We start from the raw sequence: 21,830 nt of genomic DNA, 5'->3' as shown, positions 1-21,830 counted from the left end.
GGTCAGTAATTGGCCCTGCAAACCTGGTGCTTTTTTCTTTAATAAGGAAACTTTTATCAACTGGCTGAGTAACTCTTCTGAGGCTTTTCTTCAGAGATATTAACACCTTATTTAAAGCAAAGGCTGTTAACACCTACTGCTCAAATATTGAGGAGACTCACATTAAGAACTCCCACACAGAAACTCAATTTTCTGATTTGTGTTTACATATCAGATGTCAGCCAGTGTATGAACTCTCATGCTTCAGTAAAAAAAAACCACAACCACAGGGAATGAACAGAAAAAAAAAAAAATACAAACACACAAAAAGCTAAACTACAATCTGGCAGTGACTGCAGCAATCTTTGTCTCAGTGTCCCTTTGTTGTGCTGGACATGTATGTACTTGTGTGCACACGTGCATGGGAGAGACAGCATGTGAGTCCAGATGGACAAGACCACACATGTTTTTTTTTCATAAATAGGCTACAAAGAGCAGTTAAAAATTCATAAGGTAATTGTACAATCCTTTGCCTTTTGAGTGTCTTTTCATCCACATACATCAGAGAGCAGAGATATACAAACAGGAGAGTTATGTTAAAAATCAAACAGCCTTGAATTACACCTGCTATTAGTGGCAGAAAACACGCTGGTTAATCAAATCCTGACCTGCTTAGCAGCAGAAGACTTTCTGCTTTTACAGGAAAGCTTCGAGGAAGGTTTCTTGAGTTGGCTAGAAGAGGCTAGATCTTGAAGGTCTTTTCCAACCACAGTGACACCGTGATACTGTCAAGAAACACTTGGACAATGCCCTCACGGACATGGTGAGAACTTTGGGGTTGTCCTGTTCTGGGGCAGGAGTTGGACGTGGTGATCCAGGCTGTCTGAGGAGGTGGTGGAACCACCATCCCTGGAGACATCTACAAAGACAGATGTAGTGCCAGAGGACAGGGTTTAGTGGCGGACGTGGCAGACTTGGGGTGGTGGTTGGACTCGATGTTCTTGAAGGTCTTTTCCAACCAGAGTGATACTGTGACACCTATCCTTAAATGTTATTATCTGTGAATTTTCCAGGTTGATAATTGGCTGATGTCATCACACTGCTCTTGCAACACAAGAGGAGGGCAGCTTCTCTGCAAGCAGGCCCCTTTTCTTGTTCACTTATTTACCTGAGTTTCGCAACCATTTAAAAACTGCCTTCTAATTTTTTAGTAGATGCTGAACCCTAGATCAAGTGGACGTGCTGAAGCGGTACGATGGATGAACTTTTGTGTGTTGGGATTTCTTTGGCTTTGTTGTGGGTTTATGTTTTTCTGTTTTCGGAGGAGATTTTTTGTTAGGTTCTTTTTTGTTTGGTTGGTTTGCTTTTTGTGGTTTTGTTGGTTTTTTTCCTACCATGTTCTTCCTCTAAACAATGTTTCTGTCTTCTAGCAACACCCTAATAATGTTTTCTGTCCCCAGGTACCAACCTGAACTTTCTGAAATCAAATGTTTTCTGAAGAACCGAGACATTTAATCTGATGAAGTCTACAGCAACCCAGTCATAGCCGACCAGGGGGTACACAGGTATCAAAAGCAAAATTAATAACCAGAAATCAGCTTCTGACTGGAAACATAGAAGATGCCACAACCACGCAAGCATCTGGTAACTTATGCTGGAATAAGGATTGTAAGATAACAACAATTTACCATTCCAGCACAGGGGAACATGTGGAGGGGTTTTGCAATTTGGGTGGGGGGAAAGACTGCTGTGCAGGAAGCAATCCCATTATGACTCAGAGAGTCCTAATACCTGTGAGGACAAAAATAGAAGTAAAAGATGAAGAAATGGTTTATTACATAGCAAGGAAAAGCTATCCTTTAAATAGATTATAGCAAAATAAGGAACAACTGAAGCACAATTATAGATGCCCACAGTTACTGCCAGAAGAGAGGTTTAAAGATGCTTTTGGTCTTACTGAGCATGGCAGGTCTTATTGTAGAACATGAATTACTGTAATGTACATGAAAAATTTATATTTCAAAACCACTCCAGCAAACCAAGCTAGCTAGCTTTCCTCTGTTTTCATTTGCTACATCATTGCCACCAATGGGAAGAAGCTGTGAATGTCTTCTTCAACCTGTCCCTTTCTGCAGCAAGGTATAAACGTCTTTATTACTAGAAAGTGTCTTCTGCTCTAATCTGTACCTCAGGAGAAATCATAGTTCAGGCTTCATGGGATATCATAGGTGCTCTTATTATGGTCGTGGGTAATAACTGATAAGGTTTTTAAAAAAAAACATCCATACAAGGAATGGCCTTGGGAAGTTAGTAATATTTCTAGGAAATCAAGGGAATTAATCCATATTTGGGGCCAAATAATGAGATTTGAAAATATTTCTACTCATCTCTGTGGTGTGGATTGATGGCAAATTTTATGTTTAATAACAAACACACTAAACATTTCATGGGACCAGGAAATCCCATAAACACAGCTTTAGCTTTCACTTGAAGAGCACTCTTAGAGAGGAATAAACTTGTAAGCTAAGATCCCTGACTGACAGCAGGTGGGAAGCTTCAAAGGGAATACAAAAAAGATCTTGATTCTTCTTGTCTTCTGTACAAAATTCCCTTGTGGGCTAGTACTGTTTCTACTCATCCAAAAACCAAGCAAACAAAAAATGACTTAGAAGAACATAGACGTGTAACTGAGATTTGAGTATGCATGTCCAGGATAAGTGTTCTGATTTGGGGAAAAGAGTTAAATGAGAAAAAAGGTACAGGTCATGCTGACATTAAAGAACTGAAAAAGGCAGTTAAACCCTTATAATTGAAGCTTGGAAAAGATACTAAAGTGAAGAAGAAATTGTGCACACTGATCAGGTCAGGTAAATAATGAGTAATTGAGACTAGGAAAGTGGCACATTCTTGCCCTGTCCCCTCCCCCCTCCCAACCTAGAATGCAATTTGATAAAAACTAATTAATCAAATTTAATCGTTTAAAATATCAAAAGTATCACTGGAGAGAGATACATAGGGTGTAGACTTTTGATGGAATAACACTGTCACCACCCACCAATTGAGCTGCTTCTCTTTGTTCCAGATGATCAGTAAAGGCTTATGTCAAGTTACCTCATTGGAGTACTATGTAAGTCAATGGACAGCCATTAGGATGCAAATTTGGTGAGCTGTCTGAATAGGTGTAAATCCAAAGTGAGCTCCCTGTCAGTGGAATGACTCTGCAACTGTAACTGGCTTAGATCCCTGCACCCGTGCTTCTGTGCTGGAAAAGCTGCACCGGTGTTTCTTAAATGTATCTTCATCAGCTTTCCTGAGAAGTTTTGCTAAGGAAGTTGCTTTTGAAGGAGTTAATGGCAAAGGAAAATTATTCCCTATAAAGTTCTATACAGGGATCATTTACCTCCATTATTGCAACTAGCAATGGCATTCTCCTGATACCAAACCAAAGTGTTTACTATTGCTAAAAAACTCCGAACAATATTTTATCTTGAGTACATCACTATTAAAAACATTTTTTTCCACTGTACAGGACATTTCATAGTGCAATGACAGAGAAAGCATTTTTTGGCACACAGATATAAAAGCAATTTCTTCTGCAGCAGCACTGGCTTTAAGTTTCCCATGTATTTGAAATTTGATATTTATTTCACTTTCAGTCAATGCCTACTGCTGCACTAACAAAAGGGAGAATTAATTCAAACCATGGGCTTAGTGATTAGCAAATATAGTTGCTGAATCCTGGAACACATACTGTTACTGTTAATTACCTTCCATGATATTTTAAAATCCAAAGCTATCATTGGATGAGGTTTGTGGATAAATCCTTTGGAGAAGAAGAAAACCACAAATAACAGCTTCTCAATGCATTCTCAGCCTCTGGGATTGGATTGTGAGAATACTGAGTGTTACACTGATTGAATTTTATGTTTGGTGTTGGTTTTATAATACAAATTTTTTAGCAAACTTCTGTACTGGTGAAAAAATCACTCCTTCAAACTGATAAATCGTCAGGCAGGTAGAGTTGCAATCAGTTTCCCCAACACAGAAAAGACAAAGGGAAAGGTATGGGAAAAAGTGTCCAGTCTGGATCCAAAGAGCCAACCTGGAAACAAAAGGTTTATCTGTTCCTGGTACACCTCTCCCTGTGCTTTCATTTGCAAATCCCTGAGTTCAGGACTGGTTGTTTTGCTCTACAGATGTGCTCCTATTGCCCTGTCCTTCCTGCCAGCACAGAGATTGCTAAAATGCCACCTGTACCCTGGCACTTACTGCTTGCAAAAGCACTTTGCTCCCTTCTAGATAACTGAGTGTCACCAGTTCACTTCTCCCCTGATTCTGAGTAACAGCCATAACTTTGCTCTAGTACCTGTTGCAATCAGGCTACTTTTTACTTGGCTTGACTACTTGGGAGTTCACAGTCCCCACTGCCTCACCCTTGGCAGCTCCCAAAAAGCCTGTAAGTTTCTGCAAAAGTTTGCTGATGTCTTTGCCAAGCCTTCAGTCACATTCTTCTGCATTTCTGTTTCCACTTCTGCCTACCCATGCTACTGCTGTAGCTGAAGTCTTTGCCAAACCTCCCAGGTTTGCACATTTCCCTCTTTGTACCATCCTAGTTGGAAAATGTTGTTGCATGGCAACACAATGCAAAGCGCTCATTCAGTTACTTTGAGCAGTTCAGCTAAAGGCCGTTTCAGCTGCACACAAATTCATTTCTGTGCAGAAGCAAAGACAGAAAGAAAGAGAAAACATTCACAGATCCCAGAACCATTCTTTATTTGGAAGAATGGCTTTTAAATGAAGTCAAGCAGTATCTTGTTTTATCATTCATTTATTTAGCAAAGAAAGGAATGAATTCAGATACCCCACACAATGAACACATATCTATTCCCTGATATCAAGATGCAGATTTGTTTGTGAACAATTTTAAATGAATCTGGTTTCATACTATTGAAGTCATCTTGTACTGTGCATGGATTTGTGCAGAAGCAATATAGTTTGGGTTCAATCCTGTAAACACATTTAAATAGGTAACCTGTTACATCCCTACCACTGAACTCAGTCCGACTACTTATGCAATGAGTAAAATCACCCTCAAGAGCCCAGATTTTGCCCATCTAAATTTAGGCATCCAAATGACATACAAAATCAGAAGTGTGCCTCTCTAGACTCACTTTTCACTGTCGGTGAAAAGACACAAACCCTTGCCAGGACGTAACTCTGCCCATCTGAGGATGTTCTCCCAGACGAGCATAGAGGGCGCTGGTGGCAGCTGCAGTGAGAAACCGGTCGGACACCTCAAGCAGCGCAAGACAAGCTTGGACTAAACTGTTTACAGAATTGATCTCATACAGCAAAGCCATTATGTATACAATTACCTTTAGGAATGTGCTTATGTTGTGCTGATTTTAATAAAACTGGTCCCACGTTCAAGGAAGTAAATATATTTCTTCTAGAATTACGAGGAAAAAATACTGAAATATTTATTCCCATTAATGTAGTTTGTGGCATCTGGGACCTCTTACTTTCTTTTCTGGTTTGAACAGCCATATGGTCTGATGCTCTAAAAACTTTCCTCACTTAAGTGCTCTAGTAGCTCTTGATTTGTACATTGACATGGCATTTTGCCAGAGGTTACTGAGGAGTTCTGGTAGAGCAAAGTAAACACACGGTGTCCTAGAACCATCCGAGACTTTAATCAGTACTGCTTAATAGCCTGGAAATCAAAGCCATTTAAGCCCCACTCTTTCTCCCACTCTCTTATGAAAATCCTAATCCTAATCCTAATTTGGCAAAAGAAAAATCAGAACTTTCATGGAGAAATCTGCTTTTCACCAAAATATATGTAGCCTATTTTAGAAAAAAAAAAAAGGTAAATAAAGTTAATAAAGATTTATTTAATAGAGACTGCACTTTGCTTTGTTCCATGTATTACGAAAGGCTGTCTTAAACTACCTGGGCAGCTGTGTAGAACTCGAAAGGAGAAAATACTGAAATAGCAGATGTAAAATTACCTAAGACACAAATACCTCATGGCTTTAAAACCTCTTGTCTGAGAATCTAGCTTAAAAAGGAGATCTTGACATTGATGATTTTTTTTTTTTTCCCCCATTGAAGTGCTATCAAATTTCCATTTTTACCCTACTGCTTTAGATAGAGGTTTGTATATACCTCTGCCCGTGATTTAGAAAAATGTAATTTAGGAGGCTAAAGAACAAAATTTAAAAAAAGTCGAAAAGAAACACTTTCCTGACAAGTTGGCGTGGTGTTTAAAACATCACATGGGAGTTGCTCAAAGACCTGGAACACCTGAAATACTCTTTTAGGAGAGGGAAGTGTGAGCAGACTGAACATCTGCTACATGCACTTTTACCTATGATCATGCAGATTTAAACTAGGGTAATATTACCGCATATATAACGTGCATCTATCATATGTATCTATCCATGAAAAGAATGGAAAATAGATCACTGTAAAGATAAGCGTGCCTCAAACTACTGAAGAGTTTAAAAAGAAGCTAATTTCAGATAATTTTATTTAAAAAAGGTTAAAATAAAAATACATAGTTCAAATATTTTAAAAATATTGGTCTCATAACTAATAGACTAAATATAAAATCCATAAGCCAGACTAACGTGCTCTTAGTACAGGGACAGAGAGGAACAGTGTTGTGCCTAGATGTGTATGTGTATGTGCTGCAGTTTCTTGGCAGTGGCAGCAATATAGATTTTATTTTCTTTATCTTTTGGCATGAACAGAGTGATTCAGATACCAGGCTACTTATGATTTGGAGAGGTTTTTCCCTCCTCTATCTGTTTCACTAAATTTTTTTTGCAGAGAAAATTTCCTCTTATCCAGAGGCAATCAGCTATTTTTTTTTTTCCTGAAAAACCAAACCCAAATTACAGTAAATAAATCACAAATTATAGAGAACCAGTATTATTATACTTTCTGGAGATGAACTGGGGTGCTTTCTTTTGACTGAGTTAGTAACACACAGCTGATTTTAATTATTTTTGTAAATGATAAATGTGTGCTCATTTTGCTGCACAGATTCTCAAAGACCATTTGCTTTGCCTTTTTCTCAGAGATAGGAAGTACAGTACTATGTTCAGTTCTATCCCCATTCAAAAATGCTGCTCTTTGCCATCATTAGATACAGCGTTCACCTTGGCTAATGTAAGTGATTAGACCACCAAAGTGGTGCTCAAATGCAGTCTCACATGATCAATGCTTCCTGGTACTTTTTGCTTTTTTATTTTATTTTTTTTATCATTATAATATGTACATGTTTTTCTCTCACTGTGTATCATAGCACAACATAATGATCCAGGGCTTAAACATTTCCACTCTGCTTCTCCTTTAATACCTGACTGATATTCTGCTGCAATGATCTTTGCATCTAGCATGCTCAAAAAATGAAAGCCCAATTCTTTAATCCTTAACATTAACTTTTACTTTATTTTCATAAGCTTCTCAGAATAGCAAATGCTGCCTTACTACTAAGTACTCTGGAAAATCTGGCCCAAATCCCTGCCCTTTTCTTTTTAGTTATACATCTGGAATTTCAGATACAAAAATTGTCACGTTGTGAATGTGGGTGAAGACAGACAGAACAAAGAAAAATGGTATAAAAACCCTTTGTGTTTCCTCACCTGCCACTACAAAAGGAATTAAAACTGATAACTTAAAACTCAAACAGTAATTTAAATATTTACATCAATGAAGTCCAACAAGATAATCACTTAAAACACCGTAAGAATGTTCCTCTAGGGGCTGACTAGCATAGGTTGGACAAGGCAGCAAGATGAGACAACGCTTTGCAAATACATCTGCATTTTCTGAGCCAGCTTTGTTTGTCAGACAAGTGCACATAAAGGAAAAGCCAGAAAGAGAACAGCAGATCTATGATTATGCCTACATACCCCCGAGAGCCTAAGAAGGCACACAAACCACGGTGTAGTTGTATCTTTCCATGACTGGCTTAACAACAAATGCTACAACAGAGAGTCGAGCAGGTTCCCATACGCAAGCACCGGGGAGAGGAAGCCTTTGGGATGCCATGACTCGTGCAAACCTGCATCCCACAGCAGGGCTGGTTTGCAAATGACACGCAGAAAAACCTTCCAGTGTGACTCTCCTGTCTGCATTCCTCCCTCAGTTTCCCTGTGGGACATGCCCTTCCACATCCCCTCAAAAACTGAACTGGATGAAGGCTTTATGTGACTGGATGTGGCTCACAACTGGAAACCACTGACCCTGTAGCTTTCTGGGTTAGTTACAAGATGGCATCCCTTGGTACAGCCCTAGTCTCTGCACTCTGAACAGCTAAACTGCAGCCAGAGTGATTTACAGCTCCAAGAAGATCAGGCCTATGGAGACCAGAACTGTCACAGAACCACTAAACCACCACGTTTCTTCTTCTTGTTGCTCTCAGCACCCTTTTTTGGTGCTTTTTTTGGTGATGTGAGCTTCAGGAGACTGCACAGAGGGCTCCGTTGCTAACAGCGGAGCTTCCTTTTCAAACCTCATGGAAATAAAAGACAAGGCCTAAAAAGAAAATTAGATTTGTACTCCTGGCACAGTTTCAAGGGGTAACAATTATTATTATTTTTTTAAAGCTCAGAAATTCCTTAGCCACTTGTTAAGAGAAATCTGACTGGAAGGTTATGAAACTGAAAGAAGCAATGCAGTCCTCATGAGTGGTCCAGCGGCACTGAGGGGCTGTAGCTGCACCCGACACTGAAGGCCAACCTTGCCCTCTGCAAAGAAAATATCATGTCACAAACAAGTGTTGTGGGCTTTTGGCAGCAATGGGACATCGATGGCTTGAATCGTGCTTGAAATGTTTCTGAACTTCATCTCTGAAGCCTCAATCACATGAGCAGTCAAGTAGCACAGGCCTTGGGGACTGGGGAGTTACAGGAGGCCAGAAAATACACAAGCCCGTTAGTACTCATCATAATTATTGAAATCTGTAAAATAGGTATTAGAATAAGTCTTTGCAGTAAGATGTGGATTGAAGTATTTGTTTCTCTCCTCCAGAATCAGGTTGTTTTTGTTAAATGCCTGGGGGGAAAAAGAAAGAAAAAAAGAAAGATAAGAACATAGAAGGACAGAAGAAAGGTAGCCACTAAGTGCTCCTTCACCAAGGCAACTTTTGTAGCAAGTATCTGTGTACAATAAGTCAGGTAAAAGTGCAATGAGAAATACATACACATTTACAAAAACTTGCACTTGACTGTGTATCTGTTTACATAGCAACATTACTGCAAAAAGCAATGCTATTCAATAAAGTGAAGTCAGCACTTTCCCCCCAACATTATAGAACTAATTTTATGATTAAAAATACATTTTAATCCTACATATTCAGTTCTTTCTATTGGAATGATTCACTCCTCTTTTTGCTGAATTAGAATAATTTTCTCTTTACTGCATTAATTCCTTGATTTTCTAATGCAATATGTAGAAGAAATGTCTGAAGGTCTTAAAAGTGTAAATCCTGTTTTTTAAAAAGTGAGATGGGTATTTAGAGTATGAATTTTTAAAATCTTTTTTTGTTCTTTCTATAACTATCCAGAGAGATGATTAGTGGAAGTTGGAAAAGCTTTAAGTTGGGTACATATTCCACCACTGATTACAAAAACTAGACTTTTCTTGCCAATTTTAATGAAATTCTTCAAAATATGTTTAATTAGAAAGGAAAATGCAGACATTAAAAACTGGATTATCCAGGTAGGATTTGAGTCAAATCCTCATTTACAAAAAGCTTTGCAGCTGCATGAATAAACCGTGTAATCTGATGTTACTGAACTAGATATTCTCAGAATGCTAATCCTTCCTTAATTTAGCAAGTATGAAAAACAGAGCCATTCTAAAATGTCTTAAGGAGAAAACAGCTGTTTGGGAACAATGATCAGCATGTAACATATCTGAATAACTCATATGTTCACTTTTGGTCCCCACTATACAAAAAAGATGTGGGCAGGCTGGAGAGGGTCCAGGGAAGGGACACAAAGATGGTCAAAGGACTGGGAAGTCTGTGGGATGAGGAAAAGCTGAGAGAAATGGGTTTGTTCAGCCTGGAGAAGGCTTACAGAAGGCATCATTGCCATCTTCCAATTCTTAAAGGATGGCTATAAAGAAGGCTCTCTCTTCACAAGGAGTCCCATGGAAAAGACAAGGGGTAATGAGTGCAAGTTACTCCTGGGGAGATTCCAGTTGGACACAGGAGACATAGAGTAGGAACATGAACAGTGCCCTTGATACTGTATCATTGGAGATGAAGGATTATATGCCATGTCATATGGCATGACAATTGTTAATGGCCCTACTTACCTCTTGAACAAGCCTCTAGGGAACACAATGGGGGGAAAAAAACCCACAAAGAAAACTTGAGTGGTCTGTTTTTTTTCCAGGAAAGGCTGCTGCTGTCTTAATTATACATACACACAAAATGTAGCTTTCTGTGTAATAGGGACTGACAAAGGATCTGTAATTACAAGGCTGCAAGTGAAATCTATTTTTGTCACTGACAATCAGCATAATTTGAGTCTGAATGCCACTGCAGAAAACTATCTAGTAGCATTCTTTTTTATAAAGCAGAGCTGCTTGCCTAGAACCATATACATAATGCATTACAGAGCCACTAACCCACTTCTCACCTTGATGGCTTCTACAGAATCATATTTGTCCAGTTTGTTGATATGGTTTGTAATGCTGGTATTTAGAGGAGCTGGTGACACCGGATGGATGACAGTTGCGTCATGGGACTGTTGTTGGTATCGTTGGCAGTAAGTGTAAACAAGCAGGGTAAGAAGGCAACCAAGTATCGAGCTACTCAATCCCACTGCAATCATGTGAAACATGTTGAACTCTGCAGAGTGGAGAGCAGAAGACAATCTTATTTTTAAGGAAGCAGCAATAAAAGCTCAAGCTCACACAAAAATGTAGTCAAGTGTTTGACTAAAGTAAAGATAAGGGAAATTTCATGTGTTTCCCAGGAACATCTCAATTGCAACGTTTTATCCCTACAGCAGCAAATGCATTGTACTTCCCTGAAGGGATCATTATAAGTATCTTAGATACCCATACACCTCTGTGAGTATTAAGACTGAAATTTCTGAAAGATGCTTAAGCAAGTTCAGTACCCAAGTAACAGATAAATGAATTGTATTTTGCATGTTTGAATAGCTGAGCAAAACTATTTTTCAACTAGTACAGCAAAGCCTTGTTATATATAAATGATGTATGTAATGTACATACATAGATTTATTTATTTTTTTCAGTGGACTACAGTATTGCCTCCTCTGCTGTTCTTCTAGCTATGTCTCTTACACACAGTGACTTGTGGCAGAACTAACAAAGTCCTGGTATCACTGAATCACAATCCTGCTTTCCCTAAAATGTTCTTCACGACCCTCTCCACCTACACAAGGATTAAAACTGAGAGCAAGGTAGGATCTTTACATGCCTGCTAGTTATTTAGATACACAAACTGATATTTAGGTGATTAGGTTGACCGCCTCAATATATAGATTATGACTGAAATCTCCTTCTACTCTTTTACAAGAGTTTCCTACTGTTGCAGATCTTGGTGACACGGACTACCATGACGACACAGACTAAGCGTGATAGCTCAGCATAAACAAAAATGGTCCTTCCTTCTACTTATTATTGCTTGCTTTTTCTAACAGTTTTCTCTTTCAAGATTTGTTTTGCTAGAATCAGGACCCTCTGGATTGGAGATTGGAACTTTTTTTTTTTTAACTTTTAGTTTTGTCTTTGATAAAAGAGGTGAAAATGAGCCACAGACACAGTCTGAGCTATTAAATGGGACTGGCTTTCTGCTGTCTATATGGAGTCCCAAAGAGGTCTGTGAAATCATTATTCTAAAAAAGGTGGAGCAAATTCACAAATTTTGACCTACTAATAACTAGCTTATAATATAAATTTATTTTTGAGAGAAGGGTGAAAAATAAGAAAATACAAACATCCAGTAATACATGTTCTTGTTTTAAAGGTCAGCAATGGCAGATGGATATTTAATGAGAAAACCTGTAGTAACAACATTACTTTTTCTGTGCAAGTGTAAAAAATAAGAGAAGGCAGAATATAACTAGGAGAGTGCAAAAGGTGAAACAAAAGGAAAAAATGCAAAATTAATACTTTAGCATTTAATAAACATCTAGATTTGAAAATCTTACCACCACACCACTTTTCTTCTATGCTGCTGGATCGTGCCACTGATATTTCTGGAAAAATAAATAAATTGCTTATGCTAGAGAGAAAAAAACCCACAAAGAACTACAAGTTTGATTAACACAGTAAGGATTTTAAAAATTATTCTACTACATTCACTCCAAACCCAAAGTAAAAAAGATTTTGTACATGTGCTAGACTTAACAAAAAGGTCCAATGACATCTCCAGGTTCCCTAGTTTCCAAAGCAAAACCAGCAACATATTTTTAATTCTTGCTTCAAAACATCTCTGGAATTTAAACGATGAATTGCACATGAAAACATTCGTTGTGGAGTTTAAGCATGTTGAGAAAGTGTTGATTTTCTGAACAGTAAATTTAATGGAAGTTTAATTATATTGTGCCCAAATGGCTCATTACTTTTAGAAGTGTCATCTAGCACTAATGCAAAGAGAGGAAATTTACGAAATCTTCAAAGAAGATGACTGTCAATTTTATGGGTCTCAATTGGAAACTAATAAAATGTAATTCCAGCCTGTATCCTTAACATTTTGACTTTGGAAGCATTCTGAATAAATATTGAACAAAAGTCTGTTGATAATAAAATTTTCCCACTGTTTACTTCAGGACCATGGCTTCTGTGAAGGGAAGTCCTGCCTTACAAATCTCCTGAACCTCTCTGAAAGGGTCAATGATCATGTGGATAAGGGCAGGGCAAGAGACAGAGTCTACCTGGATTTCAAAAAAGCTTTTAAGCTCCTTGTCAAAGGTTTCCCAAGCAACAAAATAGATATGGGAGATGAGGGAAAATATAGAAAACAAGGTAGTATTAAGTGCGCTAAGTAGTACATGTGCTAAGTCCTTACTGCAAGGCGACCTAGGTTTTCAGCACAGAGCAAAAAAAGCAGGAAGCAAATGTGCGTTTGAAGTTTGCTGATGATACAAAGTTAAAGCAGCATGGAGAAGGGCATGCTGAGAAAAGCTGCAGAAGAGCCCTACAAAACTGGGCAATAAAATGAAACAGATCGTAGATCAGTGTAAAGTGATACATAAAGTGGAAAGCAATCCTAGTGTCACATATAAAATGATGGGTTGTCAGCTGACCATTACTACTCCTGAGACCAGGGGTTTATGATAAATTGCTCAATGAAAATATCAACTTTGTGCTCAGAAGCAATCAAAAAAGTCAAAACAAATGCCAGTTACTACCAAGAAAGCAACAGTGAACAGGACAGGATATCAGCATTACAAATCCATGTGTTGTCCACTTCATGAACACTGTGTACAACTCTGACTTTCCCATCTAAGGATGCTTCTAGTGGAACTAAAATCAGAGCAGATAAGGGCAGCAACGATATTTACAGGTATGCAATATCTTCTGTATGAGGAATTAACAGTAGGGTCTCCACTACCAAAAGATGATGATCCATATGCGGCTACTGCTAAGGGGACCATGACTTTTTATCTTTCTTCACACACTAAGCCAATAAAACCTATTTTCTAAAGGAGAAAGCATCAGACCTCACAGAACTGCACTTTCACAGAGAGTTAAAGGCTAAGATTACATTTTGTCTGGTTGAGACCACTAACTCACAACCCAAACCATAAGCAGAAAAAAAATGTACCAGAAAACCATAAAGTTCTGGTAAGGGCTAACTCTGCAAACATGGCAGCAGCAATGAAGAGAAGGAGGCATTTTTTCATTCTGCCAGAATCACTCTACATACAAAGCTCTGTAGAGGAACTGGGCTAAAGTAAGCAGTAGGAGGAGACAACACGAGGGTGGACATGCCAGCACATTAGCTGAGAAAAGGTGGGAGGTGAATTAGAAAAGAAAGAGAGGTTGTGAGGGAGGGAGAGGACTCTGAGTTGGAGGACCTGGAGGAGTGCAAGGGAGCGGAGTGATCCCAAGAAAGCAAGCTAGTTTGCCTCAGGTGAGTGTAATGGCATGACCTTATCTGCTGTGATATGGGTAATCTGAGGAGGAGTGGCAAACAAACCAGAAGGGCGAGAGAAGAGGTGGATCATTTCAGATTCTGAAAATGCCATCTTCCCAAAATAAGATGTAGAGCTTATACTGGATTAAGCAGGGATTTCACAGAAGGTGAATATTAATGGACCTATTTCAAAAGCCTGAGAAAAAGGGGAAAATACAATGTGGGAGTTTTTGCTTTCACACTGACATTTTTTACATTGGTTTTGAAGGAAAAAATAGTACTCGGGAGTAAAAGCATCATTCACCATCCATAAAAATAGCATTTACATTTGTTGATTCCTTTGTTAAATGGTACTGTATTGTACCACATAATCACAGGAAAAAAAAAAGTTTGCTGCACTGAGTAAACATAATCACATTTCAAATGATACATCAAAACGTCAATTTATCTGTCTGTGAATAGAATGCAAGCTTGTTTTTAATGTACACAGTCAGAAAGATGACTGCTAACAGTAATGCAACGTGGCCACCCATACTGCTGTGTGGATTTAAATGCCTGCCGTGATGTGGGGGGGCTAGGAGGAAGAGTATAGTCAAGAGTTTTGACAAATGCTACAGAATAATACATGATGTGCCTGTGCATCAGGTACTTAGTGATCACGAGGGAGATAAGGACCTGAGTTGATAGTACTTACCTTCCAAAGCAGTCATTAAGCTTCTGTGAAAAGATTTCCAGATTTAACTACCACAGCACCCACTTTCATATATGCGAATCACAAAATCTAGAGGAACGCTGCTCTAATAAACCCAAAGTCTCAAAAACGTTTAAACTAAAGTAATAAGGAAACAATTTCTTCTAGTTATCCACAACCATCCCCGCACCCTGCTACCAAGTAGGATGGGAGGGACCTGCAGAACGCTGTGACAGCGACTAACCAAAGTCCCAGGTGGTGACTGAGGACAGCTGCACAACACTCAGAGCCATGAGGCAAGTTTTCATGATGACACCAGATCTGGCAACATCGTCTATACACAGTAGACCAACAGGCTTTGGCTGACAAAAGGCAAGTTCTCTTGGCTCTGCACAGTGTGGTGTGGGATAGTACCACGCCTCATCCTTGAAACGTTGAGATCTCACTAATCCTTCGAGGAGCATGCTGATCTCACCTGGTATAAAGTTGGAGTCCAAAGCACAGGCTCTGCTCTCCGTGGTGTTGCCTGTGCACTGGCTGCCCACAGGAAACAAAATGATGCACTGACGAGCGCGGAACTGAAGGCCAGACGAGTCACACTCGGACCACTTAGACCACTCGGACCAGCTGTCTGCAACAGGCAGAGAGAGACACACAGGCAGACACTGCAATTAAATGCTTCAAGTACACTGAGTGAGAGAGAAAGAGTCTCTGAGTAATAACAGAAGGCCTTGTGCCCAGCCACCACCAACTAGTTCTTTCTTCCCACTGAAACAGAGGCACTTCAGGTTTGGCAAAAGCCTCTGAAATGTCGAGTGTGACGGTAAATTTATCTCAGACATATTATGGCTTTGGCTTCAGCCATGGCCTTTGTGTATGGAAGTAAGAAGCCAGAAGGATACTGCAGTGGTGACTGAAGAGTTATTGCCCTGGAGTTAATTCCAGTCTAGGTCATTAAGATGGACAATGACACTGTCTTTTATTTATGTACCTCACAAGTAGCAATGAGAGAGCTATGAGACCATGTATTCAAGGTCTGAAGTAGGGTAACTTAACCTAAAAAATAGTAGCATCTTGCAACTAATTTTATTTTGTGGTTTGGTTTTTTTAAGCTTTATTTTAATTTCAGGTCCATTTCTTTGCTATAGATAGAAGAGATCTGATCAAGTATTTTCACCTTCTCTTCCCCATTCAGTTAGTTCATTATCAGCTTCTATTGTTTCCCTATATTTCTTTCTCTGCCTATGTTGCTTTGATTAAGACATTTTTATTTCATGCCTGTGTGGTCTCAGAACACTTGCCTTAAATGAAGTGAATTGATCTCATTCCCATGAGGTGCTGTGAGATTACTGAATTCAGCTTTCTTACAATTCAAGCACAAGTCTTGTCTTCATCAGAGTCTTCTGAGTTTGGCATGTATGGTAGAAGACAGAGCTCAGTTAAATGTTTTTTCTTTTGTTGGTTTTCTCACTGAGATAAATTTAATGGTTTTTATATGGTTTTTATAGTGCTAGGATGCCAAACCAAGCTTGTTTCTACTTAAAAATTTAATTGATTTTATGTCATTATGAAGCAAGCTTACAAATTTCATTTTGCTTCAAATAAAGAAGTATATATTAAGTATATATTAATCTAGTTTTGTTTCAAGCTAGATTGAAGAATATTAAAAATTGTGAATACTTTGGAAAATGCATTGTTTTACACACCTTTTTTGTATCAGGTGGAAAGTCAGGGAAGTCTTGCACTTTCTTGTACTTTGGGGCCCTTTCCATACATTGCATAAATCCAGCATACAAGCTTCACATGTACTTATTACTTTCCCCTTGCAAAAGTTAAAAACTCTCAGTCATCTAAACTTTAGCAGATTCCAATAGGAGTATCTGAGATTGCAGTTTTAAAAATTTTTGAAAACATTTCATGACACTGTTGGACGTTCACTTTCTAACCAATAGTATGGTAAAATGAAATGAAGGGAGTAGATGGACATAACATTGGCACAAAAAATCTCAAGCAGTGATCCCGGGACCATTTTCAAGACAGTAGGAGAGTGCTAGTTAGAGACAGCAGCCATCAGTCCTAGTAGTCTGTTGTTCAGATGCACATCATCATTTCTGGTGTGGTTGGATGTAGTCAGCAGGTCAGGGGGGGAGCCTGTACATTGATATTTATGAACTATTTTCAACTATCTGGATGGGGCCACCTTTGAGCAACAGGGCAAATTCCTTGACACAAGTAGCCAATGTCAAACAGTGGAATCTTGTAATTGTGAGGAACAAGAACACTCAGCTCAGTCTTTTGGCTCTTCTGTTTCCTGAGAGAGGTCTTGCAAGGGCCTCTTCTGCAGAGTGGGTAGTAGAAGCATGGAGGGAGATGATACAAAGTAGTTGGTTCCTAATTCATGAAACAGGAGCGCTGAGGTGGGAGCCAAGCAAATGCAGCAGGGTTCTTCCTGCCTATATTGTGTGGCACAGCCAGGAGCTGCTGTCGACACACCCCCAGCATCAGTTGCTGGACTTAAGTACATGGGTCCCTACCTTTAATATTTAGTAACGATAAAGTCCTGCTCATTCAAATTTAAAGGAATGCTGTTAATTACAAATGCTGGCCCAGTTCTCACTGGTGGGCAGAGACAATGTGTGATGCACTGACCCCAAGCCCCGTTCCCTGTGTCCCCGTGCCACTGCAGGGGAGGAGGTAGAGAAATTGGATGTGAAGTGGGACCAAGGAAGAAGGGAAAGGTGGGTGGAAGGTGTTTTAAGCTTTGGTTTTATTTCTCATCACCCTATTCTGATTTGATTGGTAATACATTAAACTAATCTCCCCAAGCTGAGGCTGTTTTGCTTGTGATGGTAATTGCTGAGTGATCTCCCTGTCTTCATTTCAACCCATGAGCCTTTCAAAATATTTTCTCTCCCTGTCCAGTTGAGAAGGATAAGTGATAGAGAGGATTTTGGTAGGCATCTGGTGTCCAGCCAGGGTCAGCCCATTGCACAGGTCGAACACGATGAAGAGATTATTTATAAATGTTTGCGAAATGTCATCTCTAAAAAAATGGAGGTAGAAAACAAATGTGCAACAAGAGAAATAGCTACAAAACTAGCACAACGAATGCACCAGTTATGACCTTTTAAAGATGCCTTAAGGATTCCAAGGCAGCTATGTAACTTCTACATAAAAATATACACTATTTGTCTTAAAAATCAAATCATTGACTGCTTTCTATGTTTGGGGTTATTTAAACACATTACAGAGTGTTGCATCTGCTTTAATTTTGACAAAGCAGGTACTTTTATTCTGCTGCAAGACACGCAGTGCCAGAAGAGGAGATCAACTTAAATTGTAGTTTGGCACAGGTAATAGGATCCATATATTCAAACTCGGGGGGCTTGTGCCTCCAAGTGCACAGCCTTATACAAAGCAGGTAACTTTTACTATGAAGTCTAGGAGCTCTCAGTGAAGCAAGTAATACAATGTGGCATCAGAGCTGCTTATTTCCTTTTGCTGTTGCCTGCAATCCATTAATCAGCAATAAATAAAAACAAATTTTCCCACTGACTTTTCACTAATGATTTCATCATGTTCTGTGTGGTGTGGGCTTACTCTCTACATGTCACTTTTATTTTTCATTTTAAAAAAGTTTATTTTAATATGGGTCAAAAGGCAGAGGTGCAGGCAAAGTTACAGGAAAAGTCATGATCCATAATTTACAACTAGCAGGAGTGCTGAGACATTTCATTTACTAAGTACTCAATAATCATTTAAAAAGATAAAGTCTCTGCTCCTTAACATCCAAAGTTGAAGAAGGGATTTTACAAAGAGCATTAACCTCTGCTCTGTGTTTTAGATGAAAACAGGGGAAACATTATCTACTTGAAGGACCTGGTTATAACACTCATTGTTAAATATTAACCTCAGCAATTTGCTTGCTGTGAATTTTTACTGTTAAACAAATGTACTTATTTTTGATATTGTTATGAAAAGCCTCCCAGGCTGTTTGCATTATTCACATCAAATATTATACAGTTTTAGTTCACCCAGATCTGGAATCTTGGCAACTTAAATTTTAATTTTTAAAGGGAGAGGGAGGAGGTAGTGTTCTGTAGGCTATATCTTGCTGTTACTTGATTTAGTGTGATGATAGCATGTAAGAGCTGATCATGCACATAACAAGGGACAACAATGATGTACTCCTAAATAATAGATCAAGGAGCATTATGTTGCTTAGCTGTGAATATCTTATTCTGTGGCACACAAACAACAAAGCTGCATGGGCTGATTTGCTATACCTGGACATGGCTGTGTGTTGCAGAGTGCCTCTTCAGTGTGCAGTCCAAGGCAGATATCTCCTCCATATGCTGGTGCTGGGTTTGTGCAGGACCGAGTTCTCATATAATGCCCTCCTCCACAAGTTGCTGAACACTTTGACCAGGATGACCAGCAAGACCAGCCTCCATCCACTAAAAAGACACAAAATGTTTCAAGTGAATGTTTAACATGACATAATCCACTCATCTTTCTGATACTCTGTGGCCCACTGAAATTACTGGGCAGTTTTAAGTGCCACTGAACACAGGCACACAAATTTAATGCAATTTCATTTACAGATTTTAAAAGCCCCTGGTATACTAGCAAGTCTAACAAAATTACCCATCCATATAAGACACATTCAGTGGCTACATCAAGCCCAAAACTCTTCTCTCACTTGTGAGGAAATAAAATACCAAAGCTTGTTTAACAGAAGTATTATGAGCTTAAAGTATATCTTTATTCATAAACTAAAACTTAGCCAAATAGTATCAACAGAGAGACTGAGGAATCCAGATTTTGTTTTACAACCCAGTGGAGACCACCTTAAGCCTTTATATAGACCCTTATATGGGCCAATATAGTGTGACTATCAATGCAGCTCTAGCACAGATGCCAGCAGCAGAGCAACGGATGGCAGTGTTCAAAAAAGCAGCAGATGAACGACAAAAAGGACTGCCACTTAAAGTTTCAAACACAGGTTACTAAAGACTAAATATCTGTATTCCCCCCCCCCATTAGTATTTACTGATTCTTGTACATCAAACTTTTATCCAGTTTGAGTTTTCACAAGGTTCCTCTAAAATGTAGGCTGGATTTCAAGGGACCCCTATTATCAGATGGCTTTCAACACATGGCCAATAGACAGGCTTCTACTGAAAGTTCACCATGTTGCCTGCACTGGAGTGGCTCCTTTGTGCCTCTCTTCTTAAAGCTGCTGCTCCAGGATATATTTCTGGCATTTATGGCCCATACTGCAGCCCACCTGCCAAAGGCTTCCTGCCCGCAGGCACATGACAAAGTCAGATGTCCTTCTCCCAGGGACAGCATTCCCCGTGCAAAGAATCTCAGCATTTTGTTCATTTTTCTTTCAATTTTATTTTTTTTTTGGAAAAAAAGGGCAACAGAAACCTAAACTTTCAGAAATTTCATATGCCACAAAAAAATTAATTTATTTTCAAACCCCTGATTAAAGTGTTAGCATTTGCTTTTTAATACTCAAGTAATGAAATTATTTACTATGTCTGCAACTAAAAGAGACAGTGTGTTATTCAATTGACACTAATAGGTGAGACCCTAAGTATAATAAAGGCAATATGCCAATAAAGTTTTGCTTTATGACAGGACCCTAAACTGAGCAGAAGCTTTGCCTTTTTGTCTGCCATCACTCACAGCAGCAATGAGCATTTTACCACACAAGGCAGAAACTCGTTATTGCCTGCTTATAAAAATACTAGGTAAGTACACATTTTCTGAACACGATTTTTACTGTGTGTTCATTTAAAACATTCCTTCCAAGACTTTACTTCATGGTTTGTTGAAACAATTTTTTGATTGTCATGGAAGTCTCCAAAACATTCATCCAGCATTTCACAACTCCTTTTCCTCCTTATTGTTCAATTACTCTAACAGCCTTTCAAAGAGCAAACCAGTTTCCACTGGTTTATTGAAATGCTATTCCATAATTATCCCTTACCAAAAAAAAAGAGAGGTTTCAAATCTGACAAAATATCAGCTTCCAATGAAAATATCTTTGCAGTATTCTCCTTTACATTAACTCTTAGTTGAAGATGTGGAGCACTATAAAAATACTAATTTTGTTTCAGTAGCATTGTATATTACCAATGTACTTGGTGAGTTAAGTAGAATGATTTCTATGCAAAGGCTGCAACAGTAAGAAAATAAGCTAGGAGAATGCAGCTAGTTTGATATTAAAACCTATATGTCTACTTTTGAACGTAATTTCTGATATAGCATACCCTCAGGTTCTCAACTTCTTATCAAACAGGTAATTTGCTAGTGCATATCTAAGGCTATTAGCTAAACTTCTAAGTGAAACTGTTGAATATAGAACATTTTATTATTTGTATTGTTTGCAACATCATTCTGTAAATCAAGAAAACATAGATTTGGCACTTTCTAAGAACAATAGTTGCAAAAACTTTTGCAAGTAATGTATCTGGCCTCTGAATAGCCTAATTGGACAGACAGGATCCATGGAATCTGGTACTATATTCCCAGTATGCAATTTAAATATATTATTTCCATTATTAAGGAATTAAATGATTACTACATTTTCCTGGATATATTTATCAGCCAAATCATCTAGCTATGCAGATTTATGAGTAACTTTTACACCACTTATCACAAATACATACTACATCTTGCTAGAGTGCTTGACTTGTTCTCTTATTCATATAGTCACTAGAAAACAGCTGTGTCTTTTTGCCTGAGATAATTCTGTAAATGTAGTATGATGCAAGCTCATGTCTAAGAAAGTCACAGTTTATTTTGTCTTCAGTGCAGGTGAAATATACTGTACTATTTTATAACAATTTCAACACATGGTACCTTTCATTTGGAACTTTCATCTTTTTTATATTATTATTTTTTAAATTATGCCAAATAAGAGCAGAAGCTGCTATCTAAGCTATTCACTTCATGCAAAATAAGGCTTTACTTTTAAAAATACTCCATTCTCTTTTTATTTTTTCATTTAAA

The 21,830-nt window shown here is 38.5% G+C and overlaps 1 protein-coding gene across 1 annotated transcript in view; it reads right to left on the bottom strand.

Moving 5' to 3' along the window:
• Positions 1-8,925: 8,925 nt before the first annotated feature.
• Positions 8,926-21,830, bottom strand: part of SEMA5A (sema domain, seven thrombospondin repeats (type 1 and type 1-like), transmembrane domain (TM) and short cytoplasmic domain, (semaphorin) 5A) — a 241,042-nt gene continuing 228,137 nt past the window's right edge. The window contains exons 17-21 of the mRNA XM_010001362.1: positions 19,091-19,261; positions 15,280-15,435; positions 12,183-12,230; positions 10,641-10,852; positions 8,926-9,045 (exon numbers count right to left, since the gene is read on the bottom strand). Of these exons, the coding sequence (XP_009999664.1) occupies positions 8,926-9,045; positions 10,641-10,852; positions 12,183-12,230; positions 15,280-15,435; positions 19,091-19,261 (707 nt within the window). The remainder of the gene's footprint in view (positions 9,046-10,640; positions 10,853-12,182; positions 12,231-15,279; positions 15,436-19,090; positions 19,262-21,830) is intronic.

The sequence above is a fragment of the Chaetura pelagica genome, unplaced genomic scaffold, assembly GCF_000747805.2.
Source record: "Chaetura pelagica isolate M959 unplaced genomic scaffold, ChaPel_1.0 scaffold317, whole genome shotgun sequence".
Taxonomy (NCBI): Eukaryota; Metazoa; Chordata; class Aves; order Apodiformes; family Apodidae; genus Chaetura; species Chaetura pelagica.
Note: the sequence above shows the minus strand (reverse complement) of the source record. Positions and strands in the feature narration are given on the sequence as shown.